At 37.8% G+C, this 19,380-nt stretch overlaps 1 protein-coding gene across 1 annotated transcript in view; it reads right to left on the minus strand.

Annotated features, from left to right (window-relative positions):
• Positions 1 to 714: 714 nt before the first annotated feature.
• The window catches only part of CPO (carboxypeptidase O), a 30,096-nt gene continuing 11,430 nt past the window's right edge, over positions 715 to 19,380 (minus strand). The window contains exons 3-9 of the mRNA XM_007501853.3: positions 17,203 to 17,304; positions 15,250 to 15,354; positions 14,394 to 14,504; positions 11,982 to 12,072; positions 9,790 to 9,992; positions 2,495 to 2,579; positions 715 to 1,085 (exon numbers count right to left, since the gene is read on the minus strand). Coding sequence (XP_007501915.1) covers positions 823 to 1,085; positions 2,495 to 2,579; positions 9,790 to 9,992; positions 11,982 to 12,072; positions 14,394 to 14,504; positions 15,250 to 15,354; positions 17,203 to 17,304 — 960 coding nt within the window. The 3' untranslated portion in view covers positions 715 to 822. The remainder of the gene's footprint in view (positions 1,086 to 2,494; positions 2,580 to 9,789; positions 9,993 to 11,981; positions 12,073 to 14,393; positions 14,505 to 15,249; positions 15,355 to 17,202; positions 17,305 to 19,380) is intronic.

Genomic DNA, 19,380 nt, shown 5'->3' on the forward strand with positions numbered 1-19,380 from the left:
TAGGTGATCTAGATAAATATTTTTAAAAATATATCTCTCTTATTTAAATATAATTGGTTTTCTTTATGATCCTATATATTTTATATATTTAAAAACATTCTGAGAATGAGCCCTTGAGTTTCACCAGACTGCCAAATGGAGGACATAACCAAAATAGATGGTAAGAACTCCTGATCTAGATAAAACTTTTCCTGATTTCTCCTACTACTTGTGCCTGCCCTCCCTCCCAAAACCAACTTGTCTTTATTCTGTACATATATATTTATATATATATATATGTATGTACATATTGTGTTCCCTGGTAAAATATAAGGTCTCCAAAGAGAGGAACTCTTGTTTTTGTCTTTTTTTTGTTCCAAAGTTTACAAAACCTTATTTCTGTATCTCTATCTCTAGCACCTAGCACAATGCTTTGAACCCAGCAGGTACTCAATTGATTATTGATTATTATTTTCTTAAACCCTTATTTTCTCCCTTAAAATTGATATTAAGTATCAGCTCCAATGCAGAAGAGCAGTAAGTGGTAGGCAGTTGGGGTTAGATGACTTGCCCAGGGTCACAACACTATGAAGTATCTGAGGCCAGATGACTATTAACTATTAATCAAATTCTTCATTTTATGTGTTTCCCTTATCTCCTATGCACTAAAATGTCTAGGTACAACTTTTATTCATTGCCACAAGCTTTCTTCATGGTTAAATCCTTTGTTTTCTGTACAACAAACATTTTGAAAGTTCAGTGTTGAGTACTTTTATTGCATTGAGTTGATTTAAATCACATCTATAAGGTTGGGGGTTCCTAATGGAGCTATGATAAATGTTTTTAAAAGAAAAGCATGAAGGTCAAGAAAACACTGAGCCCCATGGTAGCTGGGGCAAGCATCACTGCTCTGTCTGTGCTCCATTCCTTCTCAAAGATATCATCAAGGATGGACAGGACAGCCGCCATGGTCTCCTCACAAGTGGGCTGGATCTGGTCTTCTGGAAGCAGGAATCCATAGGTACCATTGTCTCTCAACTCAAATGTGTAAGAGAAGGGAATCCCAATATCATAAGCCCAATCTCGTGAGGAACCAGATGTGGAATCTATGGATTAAAACAAGAAGGCAGAATAAATAACATGAATACCAATCTCTGTCAATGACCTGAACTTGATGGCAGGGAAGGCACGACTTCAAAGATGTAAAATGCACGTTCTGATGAAACAAATTCTAGCATTATAGATTCTAAGAAGTATCCAGGACAGCCTTCATGCAAAGTTCCTCCCCCTTTTTTTTATTTATAACAAAATAAGTGCCTTTATGGCTTTTGTCTGAATACCCCTACAAGAAGGGATTCATGAAGCAGCCCATTTCAAATTCACAAAGTTATATTTTTTTTAATTCTTCCTTTCGGCCTTAGAATTGATACTAAATCTCTCTATTCCAAGGCAGAAGAGTAGTAATGGCTAGGCAATTGCAATTAAGTGACTTGCCCAGGGTCACCCAGCTAGGAAATGTCAACTGAACTTAGCATCTCCCATATCCAGGCCTGACTCTCTCTCTATTCACTAAGCCACCTAGCTGCCCCTCTATTTTTTTTTAATCTAGCCTCTGATGCCACAAGGAGACTCTTATTCAAGAAACTCTATCAACCCAGACTGGCACCTGCTTCACACCTTAAAGTCTTAGAGCACTCAAGAGCACCTGCTTCTTGCTCAAGATCATACAACTAGTATATCAGAGATAGGATTCAAACCTAGGTCTTTCTGACAGAGACCAGTTCTTTACCTACTCTGCCATATCACTTCTCCTAGCTAATATTTAGTTTTTATATTTATCTAACATCTGACTTTCAGTCATTTCTACTTCTAACCCTAAGCAGACTGAGATTATCATGTTTTTCATGGCACTTTTTCAAATACTAAAAGTCAAGATCAAGCCCACCCTAAATCTTCTTTTTCCTTTGCAGTACAATCCCAGGCTCTTTGGTCAATCCTCACAAGACAATATTTGGGGTTCCTTTATCATTCTCTTTTAAGAAATTAAGAAGTACCTCCTTACTAATTTAAAAATAGAAAATTATTCAGATCAATGACCAGAATTCAAATGATTTACATGTTAATGTTATCTGGGTGGGCTCTGGAGGAGTAAAGAAGAAAAAAACAAGTCAAATCTCTCCTCTGAGATTTTTTTTTTTTTGCTTTTAGATCTATCTTCCTAGCCTCACCCTATCTTGTTCTGGTTGCCTGATATGCCCTCTGGGAGCTGAGTCGACAGATCAACTGCCACTGGACATCATCCTTTCCCTGACTTCCAGAAGACAGCCTGGGTTGAGCCTGTGAGCTCATTCTTTCTTCTGGTTCACACCTTGTCCCTAGAGATCACAGTTCAGACTGTGTACAGCAAACTCCCTTCCCTCCAGCTGCTAAGCCTGGGATCCTTTCTTTCCTCCTTGAAGTCCAGCAACTTCCTCCATGACTTGGATAATGTCAAAGAAGCCAAACAGACACTTACATAAAATTTCTGAGCTTGATCCAACTCTATAATTGTTTCCATGCTTTGCTTTCAATGCTTCTGCTGCCTTCTGTCCAACTCGAATCTGTTAGTGGGAAATGCAGAAAAAGATGCCTGGTGTTAAAACAGGAACAACAACCCATGGAGTTTTGCATTTTATTTTTTAGAAACTAGAAAAAATAATGCAAGAATCTTTCTCTTCTCTTCTCTCTCTCTCTCTCTCTCTCTCTCTCTCTCTCTCTCTCTCTCTCTCTCTCTCTCTTCTCTCTTCTCTTCTCTTCTGTCTGTCTCTCTTTCTTCTCTTCTCTCTGTCTCTGTCTCTCTGTCTCTGTCTCTCTGTCTCTGTCTCTGTCTCTCTGTCTCTCTCTCTCTCCCTCACTCTCTCTCTCTTTCTCTCCTTGCATCCCTAAGGAGCATTGTCTTAGAGTTTTATTATCCCTAATTGTCCTTAGGAGCAACTGGGCAAAAGATTTCAGGATATGACAGAGTTGGAATTTTTATGCTAAAAAAATCACCCTATCAGCCATATATTCCCTGAAAGCCATTGTTAAAACCAAAGTTCCCTCTCAAATTTAGCTTGCCAATCCATGTATTTAAGCCCATTTTAATCAAGATATTATGACTACATGAAAAATGGGTCCCTAAGGATAGATGATGGGGCAAAGAAGACACAGATGGTAAAAAGAAGACAGAAATTGATGAGTTGAGATATTAATGAGAAGGGAGGATAGAACAGGTATCAGCTATGGTTGACATCTGCTGAGAAAAGATGATAATGATGGAAGGGAAAGGATTCTGCAGAAGGAATGTAAGCTGGGGTGTATAACTTAGATGGTGCAACAGAGGTTTTCCCCAAGGGGTCAAAATTTAGAAAGTGTATTGCTTTAACACACGGGAACAACTTAGAATTCAATTACCAAGAATGAGTTAAAACGGGGAGATATAATAGTCTCCTCTCCTTCTAGTGATTCTGTCCTACGTAAGCTCTTCTTAGTTCCCTCCTCCCAGCCATCACCTCACCAGGGGCAGCCTCATAGTGTTGTGGGCTAATTGTCACTCTACCTTTCCTCATAGGGAAGTATCTTGCTATTCCTCCCTTGCACTGCCCCTTTTTTCTTGAAGTCTATTTGTAAGAATTTTTCCCACTATGTCCTCTCCACCCTCACCAGTCAAATTACTTTGTCTTAAAAATTGATTTAAGGAAACCTTTTCTCCCACATGTTTCAGATACATCTCATGGTGTTTGCCTTGGGAAAACAATAACTAGTTACAAGTCTACAAGCTTAAATATTATCATTTTTATTCTAAAACTGATTTTTACAGATGTTAAGATCTTGAGCTACTATACTTAATTATGTGTCTAGTGATTATTGGAAGAAAATGAAGATGGTCCCCAGCATATTGGGTAAAGCATTGGTGGAAACTCTTTGGTTGGATATGGGCATGAGTTGTATAGGGTGGACAAGCACGAATGACTTACAAACTGTATCTAGAAGAAATTCCAGAATCAATGAATTAAAGGATAACCGCACCTCCCGTAAAAACTGGCGTCCCATGCCCCATGTGCCACAAACTTTGTGCCTCAGTCTTTGGACTTCAAAGCCATATGAGGGTACACCATAGATGAAACTGCACAAAGACAATTGTCATTCTCGGTCACCCAGAGACTACTACTAGTTGATATATTTGAAACAATTTGAACACGTCTGTTTTAATACAAATATGAATGTGTGTACTAACATATGTATATATATATACACATATATATACATACATACACAAACACACACACCAAATTTTACTCTGATGCCTCCTCATCATCTAGAAATTAGCTCCTACACGCTAAGGTCACTAAGAACTCAGAAAGGTTCTACCAGGCTCTAGAAATTTTCCTTATATGTCTAGCAAAAGAGTTCTATTGTCCAAAGACCAAACTACATTAAAAGAGGTTAATTCCAGGGAGTTTTCTTCTAAGTGCTATTTTTTAAAATTGGCCAGATCAATCCATAAAGACCATTTGTCAAAGGCAAACAGTGAAAGAAGGAGGCACCCATCTTGATTAAATTCTAGATTTTTGAAGCTTGACCATAAGATTTATATTATATTATATTCAGTGTGTATTGTATGGCATATGTCATATAATTTACATATAATCTCTTTATTAATTTTGTCTAACCATCTATGTAGGAAAAGACACGTGGATAAGGAATGCCTGTTGTCCAGATTATAACATGCAGTTAGATGGATAGCTCATAGAGCTTGTCCATCTGTCTATATGTCTTGGGCAGATGGTGAAATGGACAATGAGTTGGACCCATAATTAAACAAGATGAAGGGAACAAGCTGGATTGCCCTTAGGAAATCATGAAACTCTTTTAATGATCTTAAACTTCTTCCAGAAATAAAAGCCCACCTTTTTAATGTCAATAGTTATTGTGTGATTGTGAGTCATGGAACATTACTGTCGCCAGTAAATTAAAAGTGAAGATCACAATGACACGTGTAAAACCTGGTGAAATTATGTGTTGGCTACATGAGGGGAAGGCGGGAGAAGGGGAGAGAAAGAACATGAATCATGTAACCACGGAAAAATATTCCAAATTAATTAATTAAATAAACTGTTTTTAAGACTAAAAATAAAGTGAGGATCACTTAAAAGGCAATTATGGTAGGTACAGGAACTGAATAATAAATATACAGCACATACATACATACACACAATCCAAGAGTAAAAGAATGGGCATCGATAAACACAAGGCTTTAAAATGAGATGATCTGGTTGCATGGCAAGAAGAAGAAATAGCTAGTGCACTCCATGTCTAAATGGTATCCTTGAAATATCAGAAGAGAGAGGAGACCTCCAACAAGTTGAGTGACCTCTGGGGCAAAACTACTAGGGGATATAGACAACAGTTTCACAAGAGAGATAGGCATGGATTGGTTGCTTATTAGATGGAGCTTCCAAATCATTAAGATCACAGATCTATTTGAATCATTGTAAGTATCTGATCATCCCCAACCCCTGCAAAATATCTGTATGTGAGGGTCAATGTGAATATATAAAAGTTAGCAATGGGTATGTGAATAATTTCTGAAAAATTTTCCATCAATCCTATTTTGAACATGGGATCAATTAATTATCTTTGTTTTGAAAAGGGCAGATGCCTTAGTGAATAGAGCATTGAAACTGGAGGGAGATCTATATTTACATCACACTTCTTATAGTTAATGTGAATCCATGATCAAATTCTCCAAAGTTTCTGCCTCAAAGAAGTCATCAAGAGGCAGGTAAATAATACAGTGTAGAGAGCACTGGTACTAGAATTAGGAGGCTCTGAATTCAAATCTGGCCTCAGATACATATTAGCTATGTGACTCTGGACAAGTCACTTAACCTTTGTCTGCCTCAGTTTGCTCATCAATAAATTAGGCATAATAACAGCACCTCAGTTCCAAAACCTACATTATCATGAACTAATATTTGTAAAGCACTTTGCCAGCTTTAGAGTACTTTTTCATGCTAGCTATTAAAATGAGGTAATGTGTATTAAGTGTTTTGCAACCCTTACAATGCTGTATATGGCCAGTAACTGTTCTATCTTTAATGTTTCTATCCATCGCTCAGTATCTGAGAGACTAAAAGATTTAGAAATGAAGCAATCTTTTCCATTTAGATAGATGAGCCACTCTGAGGATGTGCTGCTCACTTTCACTTAGATCAGAGATGCTACTAGCCAATTCTTTTTAGGGTCTGCTCTTTGTTGCTTTTGGTAATGATGACAGAAGTACAGCAATCCAGCCACACTCTCTGGGCCCATTGTAATGTAATCAAATATACACATCAGCAGCCTACCTGGACACCTTTCCCCACCTTCTCTTCATGACTCATTGGCTTTGAGACTCGGAGAATGAATTAAAAGAAATTATCTCATTCAACTGCATCACCAGGAGGAAGGATTTGAAGCCTTGAGAAGTGAAGTAATTTCTCCAAGGGTACACAGCTAGTAAAGCCAGATTTAGAACAAGGACCTCAAATTCCTACTTTTCAGCAATTCAACTAGCCTTCAGGGTCTTCACATGCTTGAAACGAGAGTTATAACTCTAGTGAGGCAGGCAGGGCTCTGTTCCAGGCCAGGAAATTTAGAAGGCGCTAACAGTACCTTAGGAGCAGTTAGGTGGATCAGTGGATAGAGTACTGGACCTAGAGTCAGGAAGACTCATCTTTGTGAGTTCAAATCTGACCTCAGGCACTTAATAGCTTTGTAACCCTGAGCAAGTCACGTGACCCATTTTGCCCCAGTTTCCTCATCTGTAAAATAAACTGGAGAAAGAAATGTCAATCACCCTGGTTTCTTCATCAAGAAAACCCCAAATGGGGTCATGGAGAATAGAAGTCAACTGAAATAACTGAACAACAGTACCTTGAGGGAAGGGGCATGATAGCACTTCAACTTCCACTGACCAGTTAGTGATGGTGGCCTGGTCCACCAGCTCCCCTTCTTCCCCCGTCCTGCTCTGACCCCCTTAGCATCAGTGCATTTCTTCCCCTTAGCAGAAATTTTCTTGGCAGAGCAGAAGTCTTGGGCGAATCAAAGTGTCCTTCCTCCCCCTAGTGGAGACTCTCCAGTTGAACAAAAACTCAAGTTCAACATTGGTACTCTGCTGTTTTCAGCTCTTGACATCATATTTTAGGCTTGATGCTGATAAGACAAATAAGATGCTGAAGAACCATGGGAGCATGTTATGCATTAGTTGGAAATAACTAGGAATGTTTAGCTGGAGAGACTCAGGGAGGATATAATTGTCTTCCTAACTACTTGTCGCAGAGGGCAGAACTCAGAAGAATGACTAGAAGCTACTATAAGGGAGCAACAGTGGATAGTACAGTGGTAGTACAGTGTATAGAGCATCAGCCCTGGAGATGAGGGCGGTGCTAGATTCAAACATGACTGAAGATACTTCCTAGTGGGGCAACCCAGGGCAAGTCACTTAACCCAAATGCCAAGCCCTTGCCGCTCTTCCGTCTTGGATTGATACTTACTTTTAATTCTAAGACAGAAGGTAAGGGCTTTTAAAAAGTATTATAAGATAATTTTAGGTTTGAAATAAAGAAGAGCTCTCTAAGAAGAACTATACAGATGTGGACCAGGTCTCCCCTTAGAGAGTAAAGAGTTGACCTTCATTTAAGGTCTTCAAGCAAAGGATAGATATATGTTGTAGAAGAGATTCTTACCTAAAGATTCCATGATTCTGAGCCCTCCTAGTTCACTAAAACACCCAGACTTTCCCCCCATGAATATAGCCATACTTTCTCCATTCTGTGCTTGGAAATGTGTATTTAAAATCCAATTAGTTTATATTTATCACTATAAAATTTCATCTTAGTTTCAAACTTGTTAAGATGTTTCTACATCTAGTCATTAATTAACAAAGATGCATTTATTAAGGGCCTGCTATAGGCCAGGTTCTGGTTCTTACCTGAGCCTTTTTACCTAATGTTTCAGGTTCATGTCATGTGCAGATTGAGTAAGTATGGTTTATTGTGGCATCAGTAAGAATGTGGAACAGCTCAAGGAAAAGGGCAAAGGGAGCCCTACTAGATACTTCTTTCCCCATTGACACTGACCAAGAACTAATCTTTGCTTCCAGTCATTCAGCCAGTTCTGAATCTTCCTAACCTATCACCTAGCCCATATCTTTCCACTTATTCACAAGAAGACTGTAAGACAGTCGTGTCAAACTCCTATAGAAACAGGGGCTACTAAAATATGCAAAAGATCTCTTAAGGTCACCTGTTGACGTAGAAAACCACACAGGAACATCACCTATGTTTTACTGTATTTGTATTTATTTTTGTTAATATTTCTCAATAGCATTTTAACCTGGGTCATACTTAGGAGCATTCCAAACTACCTGTAGCAGCTTGTGTAGCCTCTCACGTAAGTTGTTAGAGGGAGATCTTCCATTCAGGAGTTCCCTATTTGAATGAAATCAGAGGTTCAGTCCCTGCCCCTTATTACTTTCCTAACCCTCAGTTTACTCACTTGTAAGATGGGAATAAATACTTGTGCTGTACCCTTCATGAAGTTATTGAAATGATAGGGTTTTGTAAATTCATTTCAACCACATCAATAGGGATTAAGTGCTGACTGTGTACTAGATGCCATGCCAAGAACTGCGGATATAAAGACACATGCACACATGAACCTCATGCCTAATTTCAAGAAATTTATATTACCCTAGAAAACAAGAGAGAGCTGTCACAAAGCCAGTAAGTATCAGAAACCATATTTGGACTTAGGTGTTCCTGACTCTGGCTCAAGTACTTTATTCACTATACCATCTAAATACAAAAATACATACAAAATAAATACAAATAAATGCAGGGGGACATTGCAATGGAGGAATCAGGAAAGACCTCTTGTAGTAAAAGACACTTAAGTTGAGCCTTGAAAGGAACTTAATGCTCTTCCTTTATTTGCTGTGGGAACATTCACAGTTGTACAATATACAGTGGCTTAGACATAGTAGGTACTTACTACACATTTTTAACTGATTCTGGCTCTAATAATTCCAAATGGGCCATCAGTGTTTCATTGCCCCTGATCACTCCCAAAAGACTACAAATCAGAATCATTTTCCATTGCCAATACTTGTTCCTGCTTAGGTCTATTGAAAGATAAAAAGCCACTCCATGATGTAGATTTGCATTTTCATTTGCTCTTTCTCCTTACAAGGATCCCTGACAAAATAGAAGAGTACAGAGTGGGGGAACAAAAAGAAGCATTGTGTTTGGAAGAAAAGAAATCTTGATTACTTCGGGATTTTGTGAGGTTATTTCTTATTGTCATTGGTTTGTTTGTTTTTAGAGAATACATATTCCACTTTTGAGAACTCACAGCTGGTAACTTCTCAGCAGACATTCAAGTGCTCTCTGGGGCTATCATGCTAAAAGAGAATTTGTAAAGATGAAAGATTATCATTTCAAATGTTTAATATACTTATCTTATTTTCCTTATATTCAGGAAAATGGAAGGTGCTTCTCAATTTGACACTTAAAGAAACAATGTGGTACTTATTTAATGAAGAGTAATACCACTCATGCCCAAAGACAACACAACAGGGATTGAGGAAAGTGGTGTAAATGGAGGATAAGAAAACAAAATGGAGAGAAAATGGAAGAGAAGGAGGAATAGATGTGATCAATGTCAATAACTCAACAGCCTTGAAGTTTAAGAAGTAGAGAAAAGGTGCCTGGTCTAACCAGGGGTGGACCAGAGGGGCTTCTCTCTTACCAATTCATCATAGGTACTGGGTCTGTTTTGAGTATAGCCATAGGGAGTGAGGATGAGCTGGCCATAAGAATGCATTGTCAGGTAGCATAGGATGTCGTCCTTCTTGCTTTCAATAAAACTAGAGACGGCTTTTGTTTCAGGCTCAGAAACTGGTCCTGTTCCACAGAACGTTAAGTCTGGGCAGTTTTTAGAGGCTCCAGTATCTGTAAGGAAGGAAATAGACAAAGACTATTAAAACCTGATCTCTGAAGTGATTGAGGTATAAGAACAAGGTGTTGGGCTCCCAGCTTTGCTACTTACTAGCCAGGCATGGTGGGGAGAGGGGGAGGGTCGCTTCTCATTTCTTGGCCTCAGTTTCCCTGTCTATATAATGGTTGGACTAGAATGGGTAATGTCTAAAGTTAAGTACCCCCAGACAACTCCAGAAAATTTGTCTCCTAAATTAGAGAAGGGTTGTTGATCTGGGGGATGGAGGAATAAAGAATGTTCCTGAATCTAGTAGATCAAATGTTTAATCTTAAATCAATGAACTAGTTTTAAAATATCACTTTAATAACTGCATTTCAATACAATTGGTTTCCTTTGCAATTCTATCTCTTTTATCTTACCCATTTAAAATTATTCTGAGAAAGGGTTCATAGGTTTTATCTGACTGGCAAAAGGGTCCATGCCACAAAAAAAGGAATAAGAATCCCTATAATAGTTGGAGGTTGTTCGCACACCTGAGTTCTTCATTGGCAAAACTGCATTTTCAAGCTTATATTGGGTACTCATTTAAGTGACTGAAATCAAGAATTTCAGATTCCATCCATTCCTCTAATTCTATGTCATTGGGCAATTTCTACCAAGAGCCCTTTTGTGTTTAGTCAAAATGTTTCCTCTCCTCAGGCATTTCCAGTTCATAGAAGAATGCATCATAGGAGGAATGCTAGTAAATGATTAACAACAAGCTCTTCCAAAAATATGAACCCAGGACATGCGTTTAATATTAATGTGCATTACTAACATTTTCCCATTACTTTCTTAAATCTATAAATTAAGTTGAGCTTACTTCATAGCATTTCCTGATTTCAAAGATATAAATACACATATTAAAAACTTAACAACTGGAAACAGCTAGGTGACTCAGTGGATTGAAAGCTAGGCCTAGAAATGGAGGTCCTGGATTTAAATCCGGCCTCAGACATTTCCTAGCTGTTTGATCCTGGGTAAGTCACTTAACCCACATTGCCCAGCTCTTATCACCCTTCTGCCTTGGGACCAATTCACAGTATTGATTTTTAAGGTGGAAGGTAAGGGTTTTAAAAAAGCACCTTAATAATTGGCTCTCAAGAACCAACCGACATTTCTAACATCTGACATCTTTGATGTATAGAATGGAACATTGATGCCTTAGAACCCTCCAACTCCATCAAAACGAAATCTGTTCTTTAGGATCCTTGGAGCACAGATTATTATAGCTTGAGTTAAAAAGCAAAAAGACCCACTGACTTATTTCCTCTTGAATACTTACTTCAATATTTCAAATATCTGTGATTTCATTTGGGTAGCTATTCCCTCCACCAATGCAGATGAACTTACAACAGTGTTCTCCTTAGTAGATCATCATTATTGTTGTGGTCCAAAATTTTCTCGCTTAATGAACCTTTCCTAATTTAGTTAAGTTGACATTTGAACTATGCCTTGATCCATTTGATAGGCTAATTTTCAGATTGGTGGGACCTGCCAGAATTGATGGTTAACTAGAATAGCTTAGAATCCATAGTGTCCTTTCAAGAATCCATAGTGCCCTTCCTGACAGATTGAAGCAATAGAGCAGGACTTTTGTTAATGTCCTGTAGTATAATTTTAAAAAATCATTACTGTCCTTTGAATGTTTACATCTTTTACCTGAGATATGAGAAGGGTTTTAGACGATGAGTGCTGGATTTCAAGTATTGCCAGATCAGTCTCAAAGTCCACCTTGAACTTCTTAATCTCAGCTGACCCAAGTAGAATAGAAGATAAGAAGTCTAATGTTTCTCACGGATGGATAATGACCATCCAACTGGGAGGGAGAAGATGAGGAAAGGAATTTGTGAAGACAAGTGATCCTGAGTACATTTTTAATGATATGTCTAGAACTCACACCTTCCTTGTTACTTCTGTGCCTCCTATGAATCTATCAACTTATGTATCAAACTTGCACTTACTACACCATGACACATTGAAATTTCTGTTGAGGTCAGTCCCAAAGCAGGTGCCATTATTATGGGATGAACGAGATTTTCTCCAGAGACGATCCTAAATGGAAACATAGAGATGTTGTTAAATATCACAAAATAAATCACAATGTCAGTAGTGATATTTTTGATTCTTGACCATGAGGTTGATCATCCCAATTTGGCCTACTGGGGAAAATTGTCAACAACAATTTTGAGTATTCGAGAGTAATTTTCAGTCATCCTGTTGGACATATCATATGGCTCTAAAATATAAGAAACAAGTACTTTTACATACCTCCAAAGATTAATTCTTTAAGTGAAAATACAATCATTAGACAGTACATTTAAAGCCTGAAAGGGACCTCAGAGACCATTAAAGAGGTTCTTAACCTAGAATTCATGAACTTGACTTTAAAAATATTTTTATGATAACTACAGTTCAACATTATTGGTTCCTTGTACAATTCCATATTTTTTTGTTTAATTAAAAATATTCTACCAGTTATGGTGGTATATGCCTATAATCTTTTCTATCAGGAAGATTGAACTGGGCAGCTCTTTTGAGGTTGGAAATGCCAAGCTAAAGCAGGCTAAGTTAATTGGGTGACCAAATTAAGTCTGGCAACACTTTGGGGAGCCTGAAGATTCAAAGGGCTACCTACTTGCCTATGGGCAAACTATTTTAGGTCAGAAAGGAATACAGTAGTTCAAATCTCTCATGCTAACATAGTGAACTGGTCATGGGCAATAGGAAGAACCAGTCTTAAACCAACAAAAAGGAACATTCTTCTGAAAAGGGGTCTATAGGTTCTCCCAGGAGGCCAAAGTTATGATATATATGTATATAAAATATTTATATGAAGATTAAGTATCTCTGATGTAGCTCAAGTTTCTTTTATTACAAATGAGGAAACTAAAGCAGAGAGAAGTTTGGTAATTCATCCAAAAGAGATTACAAATAGTATATACTAGAGCCAAAAGCTAAAAAGGAGAGAAGGAAAGCATGTGGGGTTTACAATCACATTTTACTTGCTAAAAATGATAGTATTTATATAACCCTTTAAAGTTTGTAATGTACTTTATAAATATTATCTCATTTTATCTTTTCCTTGAGAGGTAAGTGTTATCATTATCTTCATTTTACAGATGAGGAAACTGAGGCATATAGGGGTTAAGTGACTTGTTCAAAGCCACAGAGTAAGTAAGAGTTGGGGCCACATTTAAATCTGTCTTCCTGACTCTAGGTTCAGTGTTCTGTTCACTACATCACCTAGCTGCCTCAAAGAAAACTTAATTAACTAATTAATCAAAGAAAGCTTCCCCAAATTGCTTTAGGCAGGGAGTTAAAGGATGAAAAAGAATTGACAAAATAAATGGAAAGAAATAAATCTTTTAAGATGTTGTTGTTCAGTTGTTTTCAGTGATGTTTGACTGCTTGTGATCCCATTTGGGATATTCTTGGCAAAGATACTGGAGTAATTTGCCATTTCCTTCTCTAGCTCATTTTATAGATGAAGAAGTGAGGTAGAGTTAAGTGACTTGTCCAAGGCCTTCTTCTAAGGTATGACCTATGCAAGTGTTTGGCCATGGAGAAAGACAAGGAGAAGTAAGGGCAATTGAGAAGGCTTTGTCTGTTCAGAATAGAGGAATTATTTGAGAGAATGTTAGAAAACCAAGGACTTTTAGGTAGGCTAATAAAAGGATTTCTGTTGCATGATTGAGAATTTGGCTTTGATACATTGGGAAACCATAAGCTCCTTTAGGGATGTGAATGAAGAACAAAGTGATGGAACTTTTAAACATTTAAACATTGAGGAACATTTAAAGATTTAAGTTATGTACTTTAAAAAAAAAAAAAGAATGTATCTAGAATTTTGCCATTATGCAGACATCACAGTTGCAAAAACAAAAATTCTTAGAATTTGAGGTTAAGGTCCAATAAAGGCAAGTGTAACCTCCTGGTGGGCAGGGACTGTTTCATATTTGCCTTTTTATCCCCAGCAGCTAGCATACTGTCAGATATACAATAGGCACTTCAGAAGTAATTATTGATCAATTAATAAAAAGCAATTAAAAATTTATAAAAAACAATACTGATAATAAAATAAATAAAATCAATTTAAAATTAATAAAATAAAAAAATTTTAATGAATAAAAATTCAATAAAATTTTAAAAATAAAAATCAAATTTTTATAATTTTAAATAATCTTTGTTTAAAAGAAGAGTTCAGGTCAATTGTAATAGTAAGCCCTCTGGGAGCTACTTTATGAAGTTGTTGATGAGAGGCAGGAGGTACAACATTGAGGTTGGACAGGTGACCTCTGAGGTCCTTCCTGCCTCTCAGGTTCTATATTCATGCACTCAACTCCCATACAGTAAAAGGGGATCAGTTTGCTTACATGTGTCCAGGTGTAGACATAGCCATCAATATTAAGAACTGGGAGAATGTAGAAGTCCAGCTTCCTAAGAAATCTGCTTATCCTTGAATCTGTTTTGTAGTTTTGTAGAATCTATGAATAAAAAATAGAAACACTTGGAAGATTTTAGAGAGATTTGTTTCTCTTCTCGCTTGCCTCATCTCCCCAATTTGGTCACAAGAGATCAAAACATTTTTTCCTTAAGTCTTCTACTTTCCATGACTGCATATGTTACCAAGATTGGCAAAATATGATAGCTACTACTCATTTTTAAAATTTCATAACTCCCTTGCTATCTTCACCTGAAGGGTTATATAAACTCTGTTTAATAGATTTAATATGCAGATTTCCTCTTAAAAATATCTTGGAAAAAGTATCTTCTCACCTAACCAATACCTTTGTTCATTTTTTTGTCCCTTTAGCTTTGAGTTCATTCCTGTAAGGAACTTTAACATAACTTAGATTGTTGCTGAATTGGCTGGAGCACTAAATGGTTATTAATGCTCCTTTAGTATGTATCAGAGGAAGGCTTAAATCTAGGACCTCCTAAGTCCAAAGATAACCTTCTAACTACTATACTACATTGTCTCTCCACTAAATTCCATTAAAAGTGAATCTTTGCCACTCGATTCTGCAATTCAGTTTTGTTTCCATCCTATTGATACATCTAGTTCTCTTGGAAGTAATGATGATCCTGTTGATGTGCAAAGGAGAAGTACAGTTGTCACTGTCATCAGCTTCTTCATCACTGACCTCCTTCAAAGGGTTGTTGAGTTCACCGACTGCTTTACATAGCTCATCTCATCAATTGGGATACATTTATGATAAAGGCACTCACTTCTTTCACAAACCACTGGCAAAAGGCAGGTGCAATCCACTCTCTGGCATGAATCCCGCAGTCCATCCAAATGATCTTCTTCTGAGTACTTGCTGGTTCACTGATCTAGAGGGGACACACACACCTCAGTTTGAAAACAACCCTCTATTACTGGAAAATATGCCGCCATACCTTTGGGATAGAGAGCCAATCTAAGGCTAAGATTGAAACCCTATTGGCACTTGAAGAGGCCTCCTTTATGGTTGGAAGCAGGAATGAGGATTTGGACAGATCCTTCATGCAATATGAACCTCTCCCTGCAACTGTGGAACCCCTGCTGAAAGTATAACTCAAGGGGCAGTAAATGGGAGGCATTTTAGTAGTCACAGAATAAAGCACACAAGCCTTGCAAACACTAAGGACTTAATTTATCCCTCTCCTTTGCAGAGGTGGGAACAATAGGCATAAAACACTGAATATATCAGTGTTCTTGATACTCTGGTTAGTTTAACCCTCCCACTTTTGGGGAGTGGGGAGGTTTTTGCTAGAGAGAATGGCTCCCTGGGAGTAGCAGAGGAGGACAATGCATTTATAATTTAAATATTTCAAAAAATTCACCCCCAAAAAGGTTTTATTCTGTCTCAAAGTGGAGAGGGGCTGAGAAGCACTTGAGCTTTTGCTATTTCTAAGGGCCCGTTGCCTCCTCATAAAGAGCTTATGATTTAAGAGAGACCTCACGATGGGATGAGATTTTTCAGTTCACTTAACCTCACTCATTTTTTAACCTGCCAACACAATCCCTGAACCACCTTTGACCTCTTCTCACTCTGATAATTACAGTATTTATGAGGATGTTTACGTTAATGACTAGCCTATCTTGATTACCTCCTCATTTGAGCCATTTCCTTGCCTGGGTCCCATCTCTTCATTTCCATCATCTCCCATTATGAGGGGGCCAGATGGTCTGGTTTGGGCAGATCAGTTCTGCTGTTGATGAAAAGGTCCAAACCAGATGGGCAGGTTTCCCAGGGACAACCCTGAGAAGGCTTTGCTCCAGGGCCAACAGGACTCTGCATGAAGTCCTGCCAAACTCTGAAGATTCTGCACACAACTGTTTGCTGGAAAAGTCACCACATCCACACCAAGAGAACTTCACAAGGGAATTCTCCTGCTTAATTATCTTTCTTCATCTCAGGACCCGCAAGCTCTGAACCTGAGAAAATAGACCTATGCTCCATGTCTACACATGGAGTCACACAAGTCATACAGACAGTAACAGAGACAAGATTCAAACCCAGGTCCTCTGACTCTAAAAGTCGGTGCTCTTCCCATTAGACTAGCCAGTACTTTGAAAAAACTTTAAAGTTTTCATAGCACTTTAAATGTTATTTTAGTTGATCCTCACAACACACCTATGTCGTTGGTGCTTTAATTTATGCTCATTTTATTAGATGAGGAACAGATTACTGCTAATGAGATACTGAGGCGAATTTGCACACAATTCTTCCTGTCTCCAAGTCCAGCATTCTCTCCACTGCACTACCTAGCTCCCATACTATACCATCATGTCTCATAGGACCAAATACAGCAAAAATCTTCTGAATTGATGTCTCTTTCCCATCACCCTTTGCTCTTCTCCACAGTGGTTCTTAATCTTGTGCTCTATCAGATGAATATGCTTAGAAAGATGTTGCTGTTCATTTATATCTAACTCTTTTGACCGTATTTGGGACTTTCTTGGCAGAGATACTGGAATGGTTTGCCATTTCCCTCCCCAGCTCATTTTACAGCTGAGGAAATTGAGGCCAATAGGGTTAAGTGACTTGCTCAGGGTCATGCAACTAGTAAGTGTCTCAGGCCAGATTTGAACTCAGGAAGATGAGTTGTCTTGACTTCAGGCTCTGCTCTCTACCCACTACATCATCTAGATGCCCCCTTTTAAATCTTGAAAGCATCTTCAGCCCTTTCACTCACCTTTAAGTAATTCATCGGTCGGGCCTCATAGGTCATGCCTAGAAAGTGCTGTGTCACCACTTTGTTGTAGCTCTCTCTTATCTGACTCATCCATTTATAGATCTGAAATAGTCATCGAGAAGGGTTAGTATCAATCTGATTGTCATCTCCCTGAATCAGCTGAAGATAACAGTTTATTTCTCAGATACAAAGAGAACACACTGAACTCTGTAGAATGTGTAATACATAGGTTTCAGCATCTCTATGGAAAACATTTTTTTTAATCCAGACCTATGATTTCAACCATGCAGCTTGAATCTGTTTGGAAATTCCCTCCTCCAGTGGAGATTAGCAGCTTCGATTCAATTTATGGTTGTAGAGATTTGCCTGTGGCACTGGGAAGAAGGATTCTGCTCATGATCATCCAAGTAAATGAATAAAAAGAAGCAGGATTCAAATCTGGGCCTTTTTTTCTTTTTCTGTCATTTATTTCATGTACTACCCTATGCTACCTCTCAAGGAGAAAGTCAAACATCTCTAAACCAATGTATAAATACTACTACCTTACTGGATTTTATAAAAGGCTTTCTTGGCACCTTCATAGTTTTTTTTTTTAATAGCAATCATTGAACATCACTCTAAAACAAAAAAAAATCAATGAGTACATCTGTCAAAATACTGGTCAACCATAATTTCAAAGGGACATGAAGTCATAGGAAAATTGAAAGCCACGTTAACTAGGAGAGACACTAAACAACACTCATCCACACTTTGATGGACTGCAGGTGGTGAAAGATCAGTAGCTAGGTGCTGGAGCATGGAGTCCAAAGCAACTGAATCAAATTATGACTGCTTCTCTTTTCAGTTTGGTAGTTTGTGTGGGGCTGAATTTGATAATGAAGGGAAGAACAGGGAGAATGGAGGGCTAGGGCACAGTAAATTCCAGTTCTGTGAGGATCAATAAGAGAATGCAGAAAAGTCAGCAATTCAAAGATGGCGCCATCAGAACATCACTGAGTCATTCTGGCATCTAAGACACAAAATATTTGGAAGTCTTGAATGAAAGGAACTAGAGTTGCTCATTAGGTACGCCAGGGATCTATTTCAAGACGATTACAATGCGATTAGCTTTCGTTCCTGCTTGTGGGAGCTGCTGTTAAATAGAATCATAATATAAGAATTATCATAACAATAGAAATAAAGAGGATTGGGTCTTTTCTGCACAGTTCAGTAATCAGACACTACAGGAGAAAAGAAAGGAAAATTAGGCAAATGGAGATTATTTGGGCTGGATAAGAATTCCAGATGCCGGAATGATACATTTACACAAATACAAACACACACTCAGATGTATACTTAATAAATATGAAGTACATAAATGTATACATGCATACATATAAGCACACATACAGACATTTTATATATTATAAAGTTATTATATTGAATATGGTGAACCTCATGGGATACACACATACATATACTTAATACATATTAAGTACAATGTACATTTTATATGTGTATCTGTGTAGAATTCCTAGGAAACATGAAAAACATATTGTGTGTATATACATATGTGAACATATAAACATGTATACACATACATATATGCATGTATATAACTATATGTGATTTCTCTGGGAAAAATTCAAATCCGTTTTATCATTACCAAAACTAGTTTGGAAACACAATTTTAATGCTTTCCTACCTGAACACAGTCCTTCTTCATCTTTTAGAAGAAGGATTCTTAATCCATAAGCTTAAAATTTTTTTGACAACTATATTTCATTATAATTCATTCCCTTTGTAATCCTGTACTTTATTTCTTGCATTTATACATATCTTTTCTGAGAAGAGGCTCATAAGTTTTACCAGACTGTCTCTGAATCGAAAAACAGTTAAGGCCTCCTCTCCTACAAATACTGTTTTCATCTAAGAATGCTTGGAACAAAGAGTCATTCATTCCCCCTCTGCCCCCATTCTCAGGGCACAGGTTCAGGCACACGTGTACAACTTCAACCTCATGCTCTCTACTTAAACCTGTCAGGGATTGAGAAACAAGTATAAACTTGTTCTAGTTTTGTACTCGTTTTTCTAATATCACAAAGGTTTGGAGGAGACTCAAAAGATCCATGCCTTTGGTTCCCCCAATCCCCAACATACATGGATCCATTTTCATTTCTATATGATCGTCCTTCCAAT

This window comes from Monodelphis domestica, chromosome 8 (assembly GCF_027887165.1).
Source record: "Monodelphis domestica isolate mMonDom1 chromosome 8, mMonDom1.pri, whole genome shotgun sequence".
Lineage (NCBI taxonomy): Eukaryota > Metazoa > Chordata > Mammalia > Didelphimorphia > Didelphidae > Monodelphis > Monodelphis domestica.